The sequence below is a fragment of the Rutilus rutilus genome (genome assembly GCF_951802725.1).
Source record: "Rutilus rutilus genome assembly, chromosome: 17".
NCBI lineage: Eukaryota > Metazoa > Chordata > Actinopteri > Cypriniformes > Leuciscidae > Rutilus > Rutilus rutilus.
This window is the reverse complement of record NC_140230.1, coordinates 32,447,598-32,470,410: the sequence shown is the minus strand read 5'-3', so window position 1 is coordinate 32,470,410 and position 22,813 is coordinate 32,447,598. Positions and strand designations below refer to the sequence as shown.

Sequence of the window (22,813 nt, the reverse complement as noted above, 5' to 3'; positions counted from 1 at the left end):
GTGATGAGCATTGAGCAGATGACAGCCTGTTGATCGCGTGAATGAAGATCTTATCATTGCAACGCAGTTTCTGCACTCTCACTAATGATTTCACCAATACAAACATGAGGTAAGTACAGTAAGAGCTTCGTTGTGCAGCGTAACAGCGTCATTGATTTCATAACGAGTTTTGGCAAGTGTCCAGATAAACTCGCACTGTGTGATTGACAGCTTGGGCGACTGGAAAGGGATTGTTCTTTGATCGCTTTCTGTATATATATTAATCACAGTTTAAGTAAGTTTATTTTCATCCTACTAAGAGAAACGACGTGAAGTTGATCATTTAGTCACTAGCTTGATTTACTGATGCATAAACAGTATTGAACGATTACACATCAGAACTTCACATAACCCACTGGTTCTTCAGAGGCTCGGATGAAGAAACTAAAAAAATACTTTTGTGTTCATTTGTACATCCAAACACTGAGCAACTGCCATGCTTCGCTCGTTTGCAAGCCATGATGTCTCTCGAGGAAAAACCAATGTTGCGCTCGCGCAGCTCATTTTCTGGGCGGTCCAAATTCTCTTTGCGGGCAAAGAAGAGAAAGGGGAGGTGACCTTTCCCCTTATGACGACATAAGGGGAAGATTTAAAGATTTGCCCGTCTGAGCTTTCATTTTCTCAAAAATACCCAGGGCTTGGTTTACACCCATCAAAACGTCTAGCCACTGGGGGACCATAGGCAGGCTAGGGGAACTCATATAAATGTTAAAAAACCTCATAAAGTGAAATGTTCATGCAATGGGACCTTTAAAGGCATAGTTCACCCAAAAAAGAAAATTCTGTCAGAATTATTTGATATCTTACCCCTGACCTTTCACCTGTCCAAAATACCTGAGAGCTCAGGCTATATTCAAAACTCCCCAATAAAACAAGTTATTGCATGACTTCAGTACACATTTTATTGTATTTTTTGTAAATTGCACTGCACACCTTGTGAAACAACATTTTGTTCCACTATATATGGCTGCAATAAACTTGAATCGAATTGAATCTAACAGGGTTTCCAAAACTGGGGTTTGTGAGTTGATGAAAAACTAATTATTAATTAAATCAAAATGTCCAATTAAAATAAATAAAATAAAAACAAATCATAAAAAAGGATTCGATTTTTATGTCAAAGGGGTTCGGCTCACAAAAAGTTTGGGAACCCCTGACATTGAATACTGCACACAACTTTTAAGGTTGTTAATGTTGTTTTGTAGTCCTTGTTGAAGCGTTATACTGAATAGTTATGAACTGTCACTGTCTGAAAAAGAGCTGCATGAAAATACTCCTTTTATGTTCCAAGGAAAAAAAAATAACAGCATATGGGTTTGGAATGACATAATGAGTGAGTAAAAAAAATGACAGAATTTTCATTCTTGGAAGCATGAATATGAAGCATATGCTCACCCATATGGGTCACATAGATAATATCCCACAACCCACTGCACTCGAAAATATCAATAGCTCATCAGCATAAAGTCACGGTGCTTGTGGAGCTGTAAGCAGGGAGGGCAGGTTTCGAGTAATGAAGTTGAGTAATTAGAGAAGATGAAAGACATTATTATTGGCATCGTGTCAGTAAACGAAGTGAACTGTAAAGGGAGGTGCGACAGAGATGAAACTCATGCCCGCTGAGCCTTTATGAAAGATCTGAAGGCGTCAGTGCCTGGGTGTAAATGTGGAGGTGCTGCCACAGCGAGAGCTGGCGCTACAAACAACACCCACATCAGAGAGGAGAGAAGGATGGAGAGAGAAGAGACTGGAAAAGTTTTACACAATGGTACACAAATGTAAAGGGGGGGGGGGGGGGGGGGGGGGGGTTCACAAATGAAATCCATATGAAAAATCACAAATGAGATCAGTTTAAAATTCATACACAGCCAATAGATTATTGAGATTTAAAGTTTGCTTAAAGGGATAGTTCACCCAAAAATGAAAATTCTGTCATCATTTACTCACCCTCAATACAAAAGTTGATTTTTTAATGTCCCTCCATTGACATCTATGCAACTACCACTTTGACACTTCAAAAAGTTCATTAAAGAGATTGTAAAACTAATTCATATGAATTGAGCGATTTAATTTTCTGAAGAGACTCCATCGCTTTATATGATGAACAGACTGAATTTAGGCTTTTATTCACATTTAAAAAAATAATTAGTATGAATGAATGGATGGATGGTTTAATATTGTACACCAAAACCTAGAAAAGCAGAGGGGTAAAGGAGACGGCCTGACCACCTGCCTGCTCTTTCACATCCAAGAGCCTGTCAAACATGATTATCTGTAGTGAGAGTCAAACTTGCACATTCAGGTTCAGGGGGAAAGTTCTGCTGAGTGTGTTAACTGAAGCAATCTGGGCAAATGCTGGAAGCAGGTTATATGAAATCACATCAAACCAGTACAGTAAGCTCCTGAAACATTATAACCCGATAATCGAAACCCTGTACCTAACCCTAACCATCAGCTAACCCAGAGGACAATGACAGGTTGATAAGAAAAGCAAAGACATACACTAGCATTCAAAAGTTTGGGTTTGGTAGGATTTCTTTTAATGTTTTGATTCACAGTACTCATAAAATAGTGTAGGCAAAATGTACCCGGATGACCTACTTCTTCAGGCGAGATCCTGAAGTGTGCATTCGATGGACACTTTACAATCCCATGAGGCCACGGGAGAGGATTTATGAATGGCAGTGAAGCGACGCAACTGATGCTGGTGTGACAACATGGCGAATGTAGTACATCCGAATTACATCATACTATATAGCACTTTTTCTTTTATGCTCACAAAGCAAATACTTATTCAAAATAAGTTCGAAAATCTAGTCAACAATAAGTACAACTATATTTGTACATTTTCTTAAGAAAATGTAAGGGATTTCTGCTTGTGCAACCATAACAACAATGACAGGTTGTTTCTATGCAATTTGAAGTAGCATTAATGCCTTTAGCACATTTGAAGTTGAATACTGTATACCTATAGTTAAAGTTAACTACAGATACAATCTGTAGTTAGGGCTAAGTATGAGCAATATTAATAGGGATAGTGATGCTTGCCTTAGCAAAGAAGAGTATATAAGTAACTACATAGTTAAAATATTTCAAATAATTCTTCATTGTACGCGGGTTGTATTTTATGAGTATACAACACCTGAGAAACCAAACTTCAGGAAAACTCACAGCATTACTTCCTTCGCCCAATAATCCACAGGAACAATGGCTATCGGCCAACTAAATGTCACTGCACTCACAAACACAGTCCATTTCATTGAATTCTCTGAAAAGCGGAGTGTTGCTTCACAAAGATGAAAGAAGACCTCTTGAAATGTGCATTGTTGAGGTGCTCAGGGTCTCTAGGTGAACACCGGCGGTCTCTTTCATTCTGCTCTAGAGAGTTCAGAAAGACATCCACAGCAGGGATGTGAAGTTGCTGACCTCTTTCAATTGGTATTGTCAGAGAGTATTAAGTATTTTCATCCTCTTGCTGAAGACACGTCTGAAAAGATTTGAGGTCACTCTGTTCGGCCTTAAATATACAAAGTACAGTATATGTTTGTACACATATGCTCTGTTAAAAAAGTGAGCTGCTATGTAATACAACACCCTATAGCTGACATGACCATTTGAAATGCTCTACATAGGCATTCAAATAGCGGTCATCATGTAAAGCAACAGAATTGACTCACAATTTGTTTCAATAAAGTTCAGTGTTATAAAGTTGCTGTATTGATAATATACAAACCTGGCAATGCATATTACGAATGTTGTTGGCTCTTTGATGAATGTTTGATGAATCTCTGATTGGCCGGACGGTTTAATCTGTTGTGATTGGTCTACTCTGCTCTGATTGGTCAGATGGCCCAGTCTGTTGTGATTGGTCTACTCTGCTCTGATTGGTCAGATGGCCCAGTCTGTTGTGATTGGTCTACTCTGCTCTGATTGGTCAGATGGCCCAGTCTGTTGTGATTGGTCTACTCTTTTCTGATTGGTCAGATGGCCCAGTCTGTTGTGATTGGTCTAATGCTTACAGCCCGTTTCAAAACGAAACTCCAATACCATATCTGAACTTCAGCTCCGTAGTCTTCCTCACCACTAGATACACTGTGATAAGAACAGTAGCGATGGTTATACGTCTGTCTTAACGTATAAAGTTTGATATTTTAAACTTTGCAGACCTTTTACTTTCTTCAAACAGCTACAGACTACATGAAAGGTATTATCCGAAAAAGCATAATAGGGGCACTTTAAAATGCCGCCTGTAGGCAGCTTATTTGAAACACAGACATAGAACAATCAGATCACCTCTATAAAGCAGAATAAATCTCAGTTTTAGTCTTTCTTTCTTACAATTCTTCTCAAACCACCCCCCCCCCCCCCCCCCCCCCCCAAATAATCCTTATGCTTTTAACCAATGCTTTGTAAAGTAATAATCATATGTGGTCTGGCACTAAGACATTGTGGAACATGGTGTAAAGGACTAATCCTCTTATGCCACACTAAATAAACTTTATGGATCTAGAATAATCTTTAATCCACACAACACAGCCATATTAGAGATGCCTTGGTCTTAGCGTAAGCCCTGCCATTTAGATTAAACAAACACCATTTTCCCAGCAGGACTGAGACCACACACGCACGTCCACAAAGGGCGACCTATTTCATAAAAAGCTGTTTTTTTGTAAAAAATAAACTATTATGCTGTAACACATTTACTGACCCTTTGAGGCAAAAAGAGCTTGATTATGTAACAACTGTATGCCTTCACTGTGACAAATACTGGCAAGGTGTAGTTCTTCCTTTGCCGAAATAGAGGGATTAAAAAGCAATATTCCTAGAAAGACTGGATCTTACAACAGTCTGTTCTCGCTCTATCAGGGTCGATATGTGGGTTTTACAAATGCCATTTTTTAATACTGGAATTTAGGCTGAATGATATATAAAATATTCACAATAGGTTAACGTTTTTTTTACAGGTTATATAAAATGAAGTAACATTTTAACATGCTCTTTATTTGTCATTAAGTTTCCTAAAGATCATGACATTTATAACTTGCTATGTGACAGTATGAAAAATTCAAAACTCAGATGAAGTCACCATCTGCCATTTTACAACTGTTTTAGTTTTTTTTTCAATATGAGAGCTAATATTGCGTGCTTATTTCTAATATTTGCTTTAAAAAAAGTGCTTTTTTCCAATTAATGAAAATAATTAAACACTCAAAAACAACATGAAAATAAATATTTAGTAGAAATAAAAAATCTTTTTTTTTTTACCACATTCTACTTTTTGCAATAAATATTTAGAATTGTCTACAATGATGTTTTAATTTAAATGATAGTGCTTTTGACCGCGAGAAAAGCCCCTTTTAACTCAAATTGTATGTATTTGCTATAAAATTGATCATGTATCATATCTTTAAAAGGATTAAAAATATAGAATTTTTTTTAGCTATATCACCAAGTGCTATACTTGGAACATAATATATTATGGAGAGTTGAATATCCCCAAATAATACCCTAAAATTAGCCATGACTCCACTCCTAAGAGTTAATGTCTCCATTTAACCAGTGTACAGTGGCTATTCTAAATGTACAGAACACATCATCACAAAGAGCTTTCAGTTTTGTGAGACTTCCACAAATATTACAGAATCTTACTCATTATTCCCTATGGGAAAATTATGAGCCATTGGTGAAGAAAGTAAAATGTGACAGCGAGTGGAAATGATATAATAAACATAATGAAAACGCTTTAACTTTATTCCCACTGTACATCAGCAGCACTTAAGAACATGCATCCAGGGTCACATTTCATCCCAAAGGAATATGTCCTATAATTCAGTGGTTAAAGTGTGCAGAGAATAGGATGCGCTCCATTTAGTGAATATGAGCACGATCAAACTGCTTCTGGGGAGTTCACACTCTTAATGCGCAGTGCAATTAGGACTGCAGATTTCTTAAATTAGAGCTAAATGTAGGCGCTTCAAAATAAGCAGGAATAAAAATTCAATCACACAAGGGAAATGTATTTTCCAAACTGTTCAAATGCCATTAAACATTCTGTGAGAAAATAAAATATTCAGAGAAAACCAGCGCGTCCTAAATTTGAAGCCCTTTACCAGGGGTCTGGAGTATTTTTTAACCAATTAAAGTAGAGTTCGCTTGCCTGTAGGTCCATATGAAAATCAGGGTCACTCGGGGTGACATTAAAATGCATTTCCTGAAATGAGTTCGAAATTTCACCCAGCGCATTTCCTTATCTGCCTCTCAGACTGAAGGTGACAATTAAGTCACCTACATTTTTTTCCCATTTAATGCACACTCCACTTTCAAAAACGCCTCTTATTTCGAGATGAGGAATCTGCAACATCTCTTAAAACAGCAGTTATTTGGAATATAAGTGGACTTTGATCTCATGCTCTTCGTCTTTACTCGATAAACTACAATGCATTTGGAAACACACTAAGTCTATGTGACTTAAAGCATGTACAAAGAGCCAGTGTGTGTGTGTGTGTGTGTACCTGTTTTTCTATCCCGGTGGGGACTTTAACCTGAATGCACACAGACTCATGGGGACTCGTGTCACAGTGGGGACCTAAACTGAGGTCCCCATGGGTACACAAGCTTGTAAATCATACAGAATGAGTTTTTTTGGAAATGTAAAAATGCAGAAAGTTTTCTGTGATGGGTAGGTTTTGGGGTCGGGTTAGTGTAAGGAGACAGAATATACAGTTTGTACAGTATAAAAAACATTAAGTCTATGGAGAGTCCCCACAAAGATAGTGAACCAGACATGTGTGTGTGTGTGTGTGTGTGTGTGTGTGTGTGTGTGTGGCTTGGTAAACCTACATTATGGGGACAAAATGTCCACACAAAGATGGCAATATCTGAAATCCTTGTGGGCACATTTTTGGTCCCCATGAGGAAAACAGCTTATAAATCATACTAAGTGATGTTTTTTTGAAAATGTAAAATATAAAAATGCAGAAAGATATCTATGATTAGTAGGTTTAGGGGTAGGGTTAGTGTAAGGGGAGAGAATATACAGTTTGTACCGTATAAAAATCATTATGTCTATGTAAAGTCCCCATAAAACATGAAAACACAATGTGTGTGTGTGTGTGTGGTGGAGTAAAGATCTTAAGAGAATGCAACCTGCATGCTCCTGCTTCATTAACAAGCCTTATTATTGACTCAACATGGTGTGAAGTGTGAAAAGCTCTGACAGCACAACTTTGTTCTCGAGGGATTGTGTGATCAGGAGACAAGAGAAGAATCCAGCGTAATCTGGGTAATCCCTGCTCTAAGAGTGGATAAACCCTGCTGAGGCATGAGCCACACACAAGAGTTCAACCATTAACCATTCCTATTGGTTGTGAGTATAGCCAATAGGTTAGCCTACACCATGTCAGAACTGAACCAATACAAGCAAAAAATTTATATAATATTAAACATTAATTATGTTCTGATTGGCTTTATTTGGTGAAACTTGTCGCATCGTAACTAGTTAGGAAATATTGTTACATGTTGAAAAAAATATTCATTTCATTTTTACAAATAATTACAAAAAATCTGCAAGAAACATTTAATTAAATGTAAAATCTTGAAGTAGAAAGAATGAAATAGTATTTTCTTGTAAAACGTACTCCAATAATCTTCATTGACAACTGACAGCTAAAATAATTAATTTAATTAAATCCAAAAAAAGGTTTGCAGAGTCCCACAAGCTTCTATGAAAAAACATGAATTGGTGCTTTAAAAATCCAGAAACAAAAACACTGATATGAAGAACCTGAACGATAAGGTCAACAACTCAAGAACCTTGTCCTGCTGAAAAGACCACCAATAGTTGGTTAGCAGGTCTTTGTTTTGATGTCCATCACCTGATCACCAGAACAATCCAAGAGCAGAACCAAACCCAAATAAACCTGCTATAGGGCCAGCCTGGAAGAAGTCTTTTCAGCTTGATAAGAAAAAGTATTACCTGCAAAGTTAAAACACCTCCTTTATGTAAGAGCGTAATAGGGTATCAGTCATTTAATAATAACTTGGCTTAGGTGTTTCTTCTGACTCATAGAACATGGGTATTATGCTCATGGATTCATTATGAAACCAGAAGAACGTTGCTGTTTTTAATCAGAATCCACTGTATGTGGTCTCTAAGTTTGGCCACCTAATGCGTGTCCTAATGTGCACTTTGGATCTCATGAAATCACATGAGAAAACATGGCTAGAGCTGTGAGCTCTGCCTTCAGCAAGTAAAGGGAAGTGCTGCTTTTCTAACAGAAAGAGTACACACTTCTTCAGCAGTATCAAGGTAAACGGATACCTCACCCAAAAAGGAAAATACTCTCATTTTTACAATCAGGCTGATTCAAACTGTATAGCCTACTTTTATATTTTGAGAAGTCTCAGTGTTTTTGTCGATACAAGTTAATGGGCAATGTTTTTTGATCACCAACATTCTTTAAAATATCTTCTTTTGTGTTCCGCAGAAGAAAGTAAATGCATACAGGTTTGGAATTACAGATTTTCATGTTTGGCGGGAGTATACTTATATATATATGGGTATAGTAAACAATATGCTTTGGTATATGGAGCATAGAAAAGGAAAGCTGATGATATGAAAAAGTCGGTTTACCAAAGTCTAGTATGGTATAAAAGATAGTTCAGACTCTGAATTCTGATTAGATGAGCCGCTTTGATGTCAACTTCTATGCTAGCACAGTTTTATAAAAACAATAAGCCAGTTCTCTACTTTACTTTGTGCCTGAAATCTCTCCTTGCTTCTGGAAAAATCTAAGTAATTGACGGCCTCTCATGATTTACTGCATTAGTAACTATCTGTGCGGATCACACTGACGTCCTGAACTCAAAAAAGAAACCCTCTACAAATCGAATGATGCATTATTCCTCTCAATTTCTGATGCTACTCACTATTCAACCCGACATTAGCCTACAAGTCAAAGTTGCCGTAACCCAAACAATTTAGGCCAGTAAATTCCCTCATTAATTAAGAATCCTTCCTGAGGAATATTAGCCTGTTTTGAGACACATGAGAGCCGCAGCTGAGATCTGGAGCGGTGGGGGTCAGCGCAATACTGCATGTCGATAAAATAAGAAAAGACTTCTTCTAATTGGAGGCTGAGGCATGTGGAGATAAGGACAAAATTGATCCGGTCTTCTCCAGGGATATTTGAACATCAAACCCGCGTTCAGACAGCAAACAGGGAGGGAAATGTCCAGACACCAGCGTGCCATTTAATCCTGCCTGATTATTAGAAATAAAAGCACCAAGTATGCCAGCGGTATCGACTGCAGCAAGAAAAACACAGCCATTAAGAATCACTTAAAGAAAAGCATGTAGGTTTTAAGCATCATTTCGAGGCACACTGCTGTACTCCTAGAGCACTTGTGTTTCCAGGCCTGTTATATGAACATCTCCATCATGGGGGATATCAACCCTAGACAGCAGATTTATTGCTCTTCTGCGAAGCCAATAAACAGCAGAGATGTGAGCCAATTCCCCACAGGTTGAAGCCCGGGCTCTTCTACGGTCAGATTCATTATGCATACAGTACATCACACGTCAAAACTAAATTTCCCTCCCCTTGAGCGCTCTAGAAAACGCAATAACATTATCACACCCGAGCGCTATCACCGGCAAACGGCACAGATATGCTACTGTCACGGATCTGCCCATCCAAGATAGACTCTCGACATTTCCACCAGATGTTTTTCAATGAAATGAGCCAATGATCTGTAATTACTGTGACCTACAGGAGAGAGATATGTAGGTTAAGTTTGCCTGCCACTCCGCTTCTCTGCATGCATGTACTAGGGATGTTTTCACAGTATAAATCCCAGCAGCTCATTTAATCTCCTTATGTGGTCACATCCTCTTTAAAAATTCACTAACATAGTGACAACTGCACATTGACTCGGGGACGTCGCTCTGGCCAATGGGAAAATCCAAACGGCCAGGTTGCAAATGAAGATTTGATTTGAATGCTTTGTACAAACTGTAATGAAAGTGTTTTAACTTTTTTATCAGATCACTGATTCTCATTACAAAATGAATGTATATTTTGTACTGAAATTAATGCATCTATTTTTTATTTGAAATAAAACTGTCCCAATAGAATGATTTTCATTATAGGGAATTTTTTTTTTTTTTGCATAACAGTAATGATATTGTTCTTGCATTACAGTACTGAGAATTAGGGGGTGAGATGTGTTTTAATATCATGAAATATCACAATGTAAAAATATTATGGAAATATTTAAATTATAAATTATTTCCTTTATGTAAAACAAAAACATAAGTATTAAATATAATTTAAAACAAACATGTGTTTATATTATTTCATATATTTATAATTACTCATAATATATAATGAAATATATATAAAAAATTAACTATAGCAGCCTTTGTGAACAGAAGAGGTGACCGAGAAACACGGCCAAATTCACAATCAAAAGTCAAATAACTTCTATTACTTTGTACCTCGGAGCTACTTCCATTATACTGTCAGATTTCATTATAATAATGATATGGCTCTTATCTAGCACAAGAAATCGAACAATCAGCCTGGGAAAATGGAGACAGCCTACTGTGCGGAAACGGGGACACATTCTCTACAGTGCAGACTTTGAGAATCAGAAATTAGGATGATGAGAAATAAATCAAACACTCTTCGCAGAGCTGTTTAGAAGTGAGAGTGAAGACCTCTACTTGTCCTCATTCATCACACCAGATAATAAAACTAATTACAATGCAACTTTGTACAGACAGAGGACATCTGGAACCTTCATATCCCACTGACATCCATCAAGGTACTTATGGAAATAGCCGTATACCTGTCTCCCAGAAGTACAGCGACTTCCCGTCTCCTGTCGTTTGGGAGCAAACGCTCCAGATTCCACAGAGCAGTAAAAATAACCTCCATAAACACAGGAACGCTGTCCTTGCACCCCTAACCCCAAGTCCCATGGCTCCCCCTGAGTCGGGTAAAATCCACTCGGTCGGGAGGAAAAGAAACCCCAATGAGAGCAGAGAAAGAACTTCAGTCGCACAGACTGAAAGAGTTTGCGTGCCTCTTCAGTTAGCGTTCCCCGAAGGAAAGGTGCATGTGGCGGTTTTCCTCGTCTTCTGCTCCTTTGGTTGGCTGGAGGGAAAAGGAGAACGCTTTGGCTGAACAATAAAGAACGGCAGCCACAGTTACCGGCACTGCTGCTGTCCTCTGCCTACTGCAGCTGACTGACGCCGCATCTCCTCTCCCTCTCTCTCTCTCTCTCCCTCTCTCTCTATCTCTCTCTCTCTCTCTCTCTCTCTCTCTCTCCCCCTCCCTCTCTCTCTCTCTCTCTCTCTCTCTCTCCCTCCCTCTCTCCCCCCCTCTCTCTCTCTCTCTCTCGCTCTCTCTCTCTCTCTCTCTCTCTCTCTCTCCCTCCCTCTCTCCCCCTCTCTCTCTCTCTCTCCCTCTCTCTCCCTCTCCCTCTCTCTTTCTCTCTCCTGAGCTTAGGGCACAAGGACGATCTTCGCCATGCTCCTGTGACGCTAAAGAAGACAAGATAAGAGGGGAGTGCTGTCGCTAAGGGAGGGAGGGAGAAAGTGGGAGATTTATGAACTCCATATTGCACATTTTTTGTGTCTGCGTATTAAGGAACTGGAGTTGAATGAAGCAATTCTTCGATGTTTCGAGACGCCCAAAATGTTAAAAGGACCACTGAAAGCTAATAATGCATGCAGAAGAAAGTGTAAAGTTGCACACAATGCTCTGGCTGAAAGCATGATATCAAAATGAACACAATTTACTTTCTTAATAGATGCTCCTGGATGTTTTGTGAACAATGTGCTTGCTACTTTGAAGAAAATAAAAAGGTTGTTTGTAATCTATTTTCAATATATACTCTGATATCCTGCCTCTTCAAATAGGCAATGTTCCTTTGGATAACATGGCAAAAAAAAATAAACCTGATTTATTCACAATAGAAACGTGCCATCTTTGCTCATGTACACTCAAATCTGAATAAATTATTATTAAACCAATCACCTGAGCTGTAATTGCCATTTGGCTAATTACTCTGGAGCCACAGGTAAATGAAGGAATTTCACTCTGAAATGCATCATATTATGGAAGAAAAATGGGTTTAATTGCAAATTTACACTTATATGATTTTAAACATTGAATTTAAGACATTGACAAACAGTATGAGCAAATTATTTTAAATCACACAATCTTACTACATACTCAATCCATTCTCAGCATATCGACAGAAGTCATTCCGAGGGCAGAGATCACTAAATCTTAATGACTGTCTTGTTAATCCACTTTCCTAAGCTCAATAGCTCAGGTTGTGATCTTGAGTGCTAGACACTGGCATTAGAGTAGACTAAACATAAGTGTGTGAGGCTCAGGAGTCAAAACACTTTCACACTAGAGTTTCTGGTGTGGACCCAAGTCCAACTGAAACCAGAATTCACTTTGTATGGTTGTTAAAGCGATTACCCGAACTTGGGTGTGAACCAGAGAAGTGCATCAGAGTCTGCTTTCAAAAAGCATGTAACAAATTTGACTACATCAAAACTTACTGACACTGTTTTGGGATGCTTTATACTTGATCTAGATCAATCTTTGCTGCTGTACACAAACAACTAAAGAGCAAAAAATAGCAAACAAGTCTTCAATCACTCCGAGTCCTAGATGCAAAAATAGCCCCCCAAAAATTGATGGTTCCCAAGACAAGTACATTTTTTGCCTTTACAGCTAAAAGAAGTCCTGGAATCTTCCAGTTTATGTCCAATTTAACCCACTAAACAACTATTGAACAAAGGCAATTGTTGCCATGGTTTTCATTTTGTCAATTTAAAAAAAAATAAAAAAAAGTTAAATGTTTAACCAAGAGAGTCATGATGTCAACATGACAGCACTATTTAGAATAAAACAGCATCGCTTAAGAAAAAGTTTACCCAAAAATGATGTCGTTCTGAAGTTATTATCATCATTGCTCATGAAACATTCAAGAACAAGTTATGTCTGATGTCACTAACATCTGACCTATAGACAACATATTTGATGTACAAGTATGACCGAAGTGTCATTTTTGGGTGAACTATTCCTTCAAACATATCAAGCAGAAGAGCTATTGTTTATGCTAAAATCCCAGTGAAATAAGCTAAGGAAAGCAGGCGAAGACGAGGATCTAAACGCAGGGTTATTTCATAAAGTAACACATAAAACAGAGCACAGAACTCAAAGATCAAAACCAGGGGGTTCACAGAGACAGAGGCAACAATTACACATACAACAACTGACAAAGTAACAAGTGAACCACAAGGGCTATAAATACACAGGGCCAAACAAGCTTAACTAAGTAATGAGGAAACAAGATACACCTGGGAACAATCAAGAACTAATCAACAGGAAAAACTACAAAGACTACAAAAACATGGCACAAAACAGGAAATAATAAATGTCCACACAAGACAGGAATCATGACACCCGGGAATTGCAACATAGCAAAAACCAGCTATTTGATCAGAAATACATTATCTAAGTAGTGAAATGCATGCAGACAAAGCAAAAAAAATTCTGTGTCTAGGAGTCTGTAGTAGTGCAGTGCTTGGTAGTTTTATGAATGACAGTTGAACCCTGCAGGAGATTCTCTCTCTTCCACTCCAGTGGTCAGACGGGCCATGAGTGAAAGCACTCAAGCAGAACCTGAGCGGTCAGTGCTAATGTTCACTCAACACTTCTGTGACCCTCCCTGAGCAGAGGCTCAGCCCGTGCCAACATGGGCATGGACTACAACACTAATCACTTTGTTAGGGAGTTTAGCTTTTGGTTGTATTTAAAGGAGATTGTGGTATGTTTGTCATTCGCTATGTTTCCATGCACTTTTTTATTTATTTATGCAGATTTGGGGATTAACACATACAAAAAGCTGGATGGGAATGCTAAAATGTGCATAAAATCTTAAAGGGATAGTTCACCCAAAAGTGAAAATTCTGTCATCACTTACTCACCCTCAAAGTGTTTGAAACCTGTATGAGTTTCTTTCTTCTGCTAAACACAAAAGATGATATTTTAAGGAATGTTGGTAACCAGACAGTTGATGGTAGCCGTTGATTTCCATAGTATTTTCTTTCATACTATGGAAGTCAATGGGTACTGTCAACTGTTTGATTACTAACATTCTTTAAAATATAATCTTTGGTGTTCAGCAGAAGAAAGAAACTCACTGGAACAACTTCAGGGTAAGTAAGTGATGACAGAATCGTAATTTTTGGGTGAACTATCCCTTTAAAATGCACATACATTTTTTTTTAACATGTGCATACACTATGATGGAAACATTTGAATACATTTCTGCATGCGCAACATGACTTTGCCTCAACATATCGTGTGATTGGACAAATGGACTAATTACCAGACCAATTTCATTGCACACCATCTAAAATATTGTTTTAGTCATTCTGAAATGCCTGAGCCGAAGCCTGTCATCAAAATGATTTGGTATAATTACCTCCCAGAACTTTCTCACACGATTGCATTCCCGAACATCAGTCATCCGCCTCTGAACGCAAGATAACATCGCAACGTTTCTTATTGCGTTTCCTCTGTGCGCACTGAGACGCAAATTATTTATTACGTAGGAAAGAAATGTCACAGGCTTCCCCGGTTGCAGCAACTTTTTACTATTTTATTACTGATACTTTGCACCAGTTTCACAGGAAGTAAAGATTCTGTTCTCTTAAACACATAAGATGGAAGTGGCACTTGATTCGCAGATGTTATGCTATATTCCAATTGTTCACACAAGTGTAATTCACAACTTGGATGAAAACACTGACAGAAGATATTATATTTGAGTATCCAGCAGTATGCCAATAAATGCAACTTTGCATGCAAATAATATGCTACAATAACCTTTCTTGTTTTTACTTAATTCACGAGTTCACACTTACATACAATCAGAGGGGGTAAAGTTTAATGCGTATTTGGCGTGCTGTCCGGGGGGAGGGCTCCGAGCTCGGAGTTCGGCCCGAACCCAGAGTACTCCCCCCGTACGTAAGTGGTTAGGACTAGAAGCGTGGAGAAGGGGAGGTGGAGGGATGCTGCTTAACTGTCAATGGATTGAGGTGAGACTGAATGTATACCTCTTACCATTGATTGCTGAGTGCTCTCCACTTGTGTTAATTATCTGAACGTGCTCCTCCCGAACTTTGTTAATAAAACATCATATAGTGAAAAGCAATTGGTCTTTCTTGCCTTCACGTTGCTTAAGCGCAATACAGTATCTCTTGACAGGAACAATGTACAATGTCTCCTGGAACACAACTAATGCCGAAATCTGCAAGTATAATTTCACAGAGCTGTGAGTGCATGACTTTACAAGAACACAGCGCCACCCCAAAAGATTAAGACATACAATTGATAATAGACAATTGTGTTGACTTTAAAGCAAAACAAAAAGTGCATCAATTAGTCAAACTTCCTACAATACAAGATTATAAAACTCCTTCCGCTAACAGATGTGTTAGAACAATAAATGGTTTGCTTGTCTGTCGCTGTATGGTTGAAAGTAGGAATATCCAACATTTGCCTTTGAATGCAGCATTAGAATCAGGACTGTATATGCATATTGTAAACAAATCTCTCTTTTATGAGTCTTTTCTTTCAATGAATCTCCATGATTCAGGTTCTAATCCAGAGTCCTTGCAGCGTTCACGCTGTGTTCCGCATCATTACTTAGGGAACGTGAATAAGCCATGAATTTAATCTTATCAAACATGATGCATCACAACTGAGCTGAAGTCAAAGGTCACGTATGAAGAGATGATTGTACTGAAAACATGCATTAAGTAATCTTCCCTACCTTCACCATGAAGTCATCTTTTTTTTGTGGCTTTAAGGTTTAAGTAAAAAAAAAAAAAAAAAACTAAAGTGATAAATGGCTTTTCCCTGAATTTATTGCCAAGTCTAAATCCGCATGGGCTGAAAAGTACAGAACACTGCCAGAGGAGGATGACAGTTTGTCTGGCCGCAGTGACAGGCCTGCGATAGATTAGACTGCTGTCTGTGAGTCACACGCCAAATGCGATGACAGCAGAGGCAAAGTCTTGCAGGACTGGCAGTCCTTAAGTCGCCATAGTGATGCCTGGAGCCAGTGACTCATGTTTACAGAGGAAGATGAACGAAGAGTCCAAAATAGACAGCCAATGCTTATGGTTCAAATGACTGAACACACAACTTGATTACCATATAATAATGTACCATGGTATTCAAGCAGTACTTGCCCTCTAAAACGTGGTACTTTTCGTGTACTGTCTGAAATGTAGGCTACTGTCGTTCTGTTCTGTCTCATTTAAAAGCAGCACATGTGAGTGTAACGACATAGGTGTACCCATGTGTGTGACGAGGCTTTCAAAGCAGATTCAGGAAAATGAAGGTGATTCATCTCGCTTTCCAAATAAGTGCCGTGTCGAGTCACGGAGCAGAACACCGCACAAGAAAAACAGGAGAGTGGTATATATGTATGAATGTATGAAATGTTTTGACGTTGTCTTTTTGTGTCGCGTTAAAGGTGCTCTAAGTGATGTTGGGTGACGTCACTTCTTGTTGACGTTTAAAGTATTGTCAACAAAACGGAGGCTAGCTTGACCCTCCCTCCTCCTCACCCGCGCACTAACACCCCCAAACCCCACCCCCAAATCCTTCTTGTCGGTTATTGGCTGGAACAGTTTGTTATGTTTCGTAGTGCGGGTTAGCCCAGTTTGTTTTTCTTGCAGTTTGTGGAGCCTGGGCTGTCTACAGAAACCAGTTACCAGTTTTACAGTGTGTTCAGGGGACAGGCCGGTAGCGGATGGTGAGGAGATGTTTGCTGTATGTGACAAAAAAATGTTTTGGCCTAAAAAACGTGTGACATCGCTTAGAGCACCTTTAAGAGTGACGCAAAAGACAGGCTGAAATCTGATTTGAGCAGGCTTCAAAAATCTGATTGGAATCGCATTTCAAAGCACTTCCAAATGTGGTTTGAATATATATATATATTATATATATATATTAAATGTAAAAAAGATTTCGCGGTTTTTTTTTTTTTTTTTTTTTTGCTGTCCAGACTTTCAAAAACCCATCTGGATAAAATCTGGAATCTCTGGATATGCAAAAAATCTGATTTTTTGCTGGCAGTCTGATCGTAGCCTTCGTCATACCGCTTGATCAGTGCATGGAAAACATCCGAATCAAAGACGAGATTCATGCACGAATTAACATAGCTACTTCTGATTCTAAACAGATGACAGAAAATTCAGGACACATCGCACGAGATGATTGCAAAAATAGGGAAAATTATTATCAGATCGGTAAATCTCCTTTGCCAGACAAGGATTTATCAGTAAAGTTTTACTGAAATTGGCCACATTTAATTTTTTATGCATTCTTAACACATATTGCACAATATTATCCTGAAAAAAAAAAAATCTTTCAAGGTAATGGAAATTTAGTCACACTACTGGAAATAAGTAAATACAGTCACACTACTCAAACGAACGATTGAATAAATGACATTCTATTTAAATAAAGGTTCTGTGGTCCCACAACTGGAAGGAATGAAGGAAGGAAGCCTATATTATCAGTATCAATAATCTTTACATTAATTCAGAAGTGCCAATGTGGGTTATGAAAAAGAGCTAGTATGCTAAACTTTAACCAACTACTTTTAGACCAGTGTTCAAGTGCGTTTGGTGTGTATGTGTGTGTGTGTGTGTGTGTGTGTGTGTGTGTGTGTGTGTGTGTGTGTTGTGGGTAGGGTCTTTGCTGGATTATGAGCTTAAATCATCCAGTTACCTCTCTCGGTTGACCTACTCTGAGCTCAAAGAGGGGGAAAACCAATTAGTCTGATGAGATTCTTCAAATGCGTTTTTCTCTCCAAAGGTGAAGTGATTCATATCCACAAGAATTCATAATTATTCTCTTAACTGATGAGCAAATACGGGAAAAAAAATACAGACCATCACCACAAACTCTACTGTCATCTACACATCTACAACCCAAACAGCTTCATGAATCCAGCTTAAGTGCTTGCATGAACGTGCTTAACTTGATCTTTACACAAATCCACCAATGCTATCAATGCAGTAATTCCAGTGAAAGCTCAACAGAGCACAATGGCAATGTGCCCTTGTTCAGACAACTGTTGATCAAACACAGACACAAACAGTGCTTTGCTTTCAGCTTTGCATGGCTCAAAATGTGAAATTTATCTTTCCCATTCAGCAACACAACTACAAATTACTCATAACTGAAGTCAAGCTACCTTTTTTAAAGTAGTAAACTGCGAGCTACTAACAAAAAGTCAATTTTAGATTTTGCCCTCAATGTATATGCTAATGTAATTTGTAATTTAATAAGAGCTTTAATTTTCTGGCACAAAATGCCTTTTTAAAGAATCAATTTCAATCAGGTTGACAACTTCAAACTTTAACAAATATATTAAAGTATAAAATATATATTTTTTTTTCACAAAAAATAATGAGAACCAAAAACAACATGCATCATTACAGTCTATAAAGAATGTGATAAACAGCTTTAGTTTAGTGAGAAGAGCTTGTTACTGGAAATGTTAGTGTACATTATTGAGCAAATAGCTGAGTTACTGTCATGCTACTGAAAATTCAAAGTTGGTAGTGTCACTAAATCACAAAATTGGTTACTCCTTAAAACTGACCCTGTGATTGAATCAAACATTGGACTTCAAACTTAAGTACACAATAAATTAAGTTCTGGTTGTCAATGAAGATCTCGCATCTGTGGGTTTTAGACATTTGCCATTTAAAAATGAAAATCCAAATGTTAATTAATTAATATACCATATGCACTGCTAAAAATCATTTTCTGAATTTCATTTCCAGCACTTTTGTCATGTTTTCCAAAATACATTTCCATTTAGAACATTGTGTAAAATAAGACTTGCTTTCAGAGAACATCTTGATTTTTTCACTTATTTTAAGACAAAGTAAAATAGGTTGATTAAAATGAATTCTTGCAGTGTTGTAGAACATTTACATTTCCAGAAAGATATTTTATCATGTAGGTTCCATACAAGTCTATATCAATACAAGTCAAGGGACTATATAATCTGTGACAGAAATCGCATTTTAGTTAAAGCACTTATTAATTCCTTTGAAAAAATGTAAAGTTGTTTTAGGCTAATGAACTTCTGATTACTTAAAGAAATGAAAATTTCACTTTATGAGGTTTTTTAACATTTATATGAGTTCCCCTAGCCTGCCTATGGTCCCCCAGTGGCTAGACGTTTTGATGGGTGTAAACCAAGCCCTGGGTATTTTTGAGAAAATGAAAGCTCAGACGGGCGAATCTAGAATCTTCCCTTTATGTCGTCATAAGGGGAAAGGTCACCTCCCCTTTCTCTTCTTTGCCCGCAAAGAGAATTTGGCCCGCCCATGAGAAAATGAGCTGCGCGAGCGCGATATTGGTTTTTCCTCGAGAGACATCATGGCTTGCAAACGAGCGAAGCATGGCAGTTGCTCAGTGTTTGGATGTACAAATGAACACAAAAGACAGTATTTTTTTAGTTCCTTCATCCGAGCCACTGAAGAACCAGTGGGTTATGTGAATTTCTGATGTGTAATTGTTCAAGTTCAGACAGCAGTGGCGGTTCTACATTGAATTACACCCTGGGCGAGACCCCCTTCGAGCGCACCCCAATACATTTCCAGATATTTGGACTGGAAATAAGACAAAAATAAAAGCATTTTTTGCAGTGTAATAACTGAACTTGTAACAGTTTTGTTGCAAAGCACAATATTATGGTGAAATTAGATCTCGTGTTTGAGTTAAAACCGAATTATTGTTAAGCATAGCAAGAATCATAGCAAAAAGGCTAACAAATAAGAGTAATACCCACCAATTAATAGTGCCCCTTCATATGACATGGATACCGTAATCATACAGAGAAAACATAGTTGCATACCTTTATCTTTCGCTCGTTTCTAAATTGGGCACCTGATGGCTTTGACCTTTCTTGTCCATCTCATTTGGCACTCATCGACAATCAACAGATTTCCCCTGATCCCCCCATACCAACTGTCACTCACGACGAGTCACGACCAGAAGTCAAGACTAAACCATTCACCTTGGTGGTGGTGACCAAGTAATCGTTTTGTATTACCTATTTTTATTAGCCATTCAGACAATTCAGAAAAACAAAAATGTGCAGGAAATATAGAGTCCTGTATTTATTATATTCTGAATGAAATGTGCGCTATTTGGAAGAAATTCGAGGTGTGACTGACTTAGATAACTATATGGATTATCGTGCCGGCGGCGCCACCCCCCCAAAAATGCCGCCCCGGGCGATTGCCCGGTTCGCCCGTGCCAAAAACCGCTATACTGTCAGACAGATATTCTTTCTCTCAAAATCATTCAATAGCCTACTGTTTATGCATCAGTAAATCAAGCCAGTGACTAAAATATCAACTTCACATCGTTTCTCTTGGTAGGATGAAAATGATCTTATTTAAACTGTGATTAAAATATATACAGAAAGCGATTAAAGAACAATCCCTTTCCAATCGCCCAAGCTGTCAATCACACAGCGCGAGTTTATCTGGACACTTGCCAAAACTCGTTATGAAATCAATGACGCTGTTACGCTGCACAACGAAGCTCTTACTGTACTTACCTCATGTTTGTATTGGTGAAATCATTAGTGAGAGTGCAGAAACTGCGTTGCAATGATAAGATCTTCATTCACGCGATCAACAGGCTGTCATCTGCTCAATGCTCATCACTGCAACCTTTTATGTAATGGGAATAGATCTAAATACTTAAAAAACTTCTCACGATTCGTTAATCTCGATAGCTGTAATCGTAAAAACGTATAATAGCTGTAATAGTAAAAGTATTTGAGGGAGTTCCACATGTAATGCTAGCTATTTCATATGCAAGCATGTCAGCAAATCACAGCAGTGGGCGTTTACACTGAAGTCTCACAGCAGACACGCCCCTTCAAACAGAGTGTTCAAATCAGAGGCTAAAATCAGGCTAGGAAAAATGCCTTTTATTTCTAAATTATTAAAATGTTTGATCTTAAAAACATACTAACATTATAAGGGCACCCCAGGAAACATAATAAAATAATAAAAGAATCCATGTCATGGGACCTTTAAGTAATTCATGTGGGTACTCTGTATAGTTTTTCTAGTTGACAGGAGTTTAACAATTTAAACAAAACACACCTCCTTCAAAACAGATGAACGCGTACAGCAGGGAGCGAACAAAAGCGTCAGAGACGAGAGATGGTGTTAAACTATCTCACAGCACATAGCATTACAATAATAATGAACATATACAACTTAATGAGCACTGACCTGTAGCACCTGACTGCTGCAGATTCATTTCAGCATTGATTAGTGTTGCCATTGAAACGCATAAATGAGAGTCACGAACCGCTCCGAGTATAACGTCACAGGTTTTCATCTCTTCCATATTACAGTAGTTATGGCGTGAAAGCAGCATAAGCTTGATGTTTTGGTTCAGGAGCTGTAAAAGGTGGCTGCAGTTTCGGTTGCGATGCTCTGTGACTGATGTATGTCTAATTCTGCATAGCATGAAACTAAAAAAAGACATGTGACGTCTGCAGGTGTGCAGAGGTGTGGAAATACACATGTTGGCTGTGTCCCAATTCAAAGGCTGCATCCTTCGAAGAACTCGGACTTCAGAAGCTACGCCTATCTAAATATGTCCGCCATGGTCCATTTCTCTATATAATAAAGTGTATAAACTATAACCGCATCGTAGTAAGATATGTCAACATTTGAACTGCTTTAAAGTTTTTTAGTGTTATTTTTACATTTGTATCATCAGATATTTGAGTAAGTTGAATGGAACTTTCGAAGGATGCATCCTCTGATTGGGACGCAGACTGCAACCAGCATAAAAAATAAAAATAAAAAAACCTGGAACAAATCACCTACCTGCCTTTAATAGCACTTTCGCCGTGCACATTCAAATATAATATCAAATCGATACCATTTTTGAGTATAGCATTCTCTCAATAAATATTGTGCCAAAACAGCTTCACAACCGCCTAGTGAAGTGACAAGGGAAAACTTCAAGACGATTAGGTAGAATGGAGTAGCAACCAATTTAAAAACGATATATTTATACAGACATAAACATACACATGCAATGTAAATCTGACTAGATATAATCCAGCCACAAAAAAAAAAACAAAAAAAAAAAAACGTATTCAGCCATTTCAGAAAAGGTACATAAATATTGAGATGTTATGAATATTGACTATCATCAAAAGGCTGGAAAATAGCAAGAGGATTGTTTAGTTATATCCTCAAGACTTAATATTTACTAATTAGCTAAATATAATGGTGATAATTAGCAGGAAGGTTGCATGGATTTAAAAAAAAGGTTAGTTATCAAGCAGTTCAGCTGTATGCAAAATAAATAATATGCAAATTCAGTGAGACACATCTTGTCGTGTCTGAGGGTGCAGAGAGGCTTGAGTTCTCTGAGAGTATCAGAGTAAATGTGGGTCGACAGTATTAAAGCGAACCGAGAAAGAAATTGAACTCTGCAGTCCTTGGGATTAATCTGTCAATTTAACAGTTAAAGATCCAGCTGCCCGTTCTTGTTTTAACTACATTTAACACAGCGTTTCAAAGACGGTCAATTCTGGTTTGTCGAACAACAAAAGTGATTGTCGAGATACACGATCCGTGATCAGAAGAGCCAGCGTTTCT

The 22,813-nt window shown here is 38.1% G+C and overlaps 1 protein-coding gene across 2 annotated transcripts in view; it reads right to left on the bottom strand.

Annotated features, from left to right (window-relative positions):
* The window catches only part of thsd7ab (thrombospondin, type I, domain containing 7Ab), a 117,021-nt gene extending 105,737 nt beyond the window's left edge, over positions 1-11,284 (bottom strand). The window contains exon 1 of one of the 2 annotated variants that reach the window (XM_084435529.1): positions 10,891-11,284. In XM_084435529.1, coding sequence (XP_084291655.1) covers positions 10,891-11,023 — 133 coding nt within the window. In that variant the 5' untranslated portion in view covers positions 11,024-11,284. The remainder of the gene's footprint in view (positions 1-10,890) is intronic. The other variant, XM_084435530.1, reaches the window with a different exon arrangement.
* Between the last annotated feature and the right edge of the window lie 11,529 nt (positions 11,285-22,813).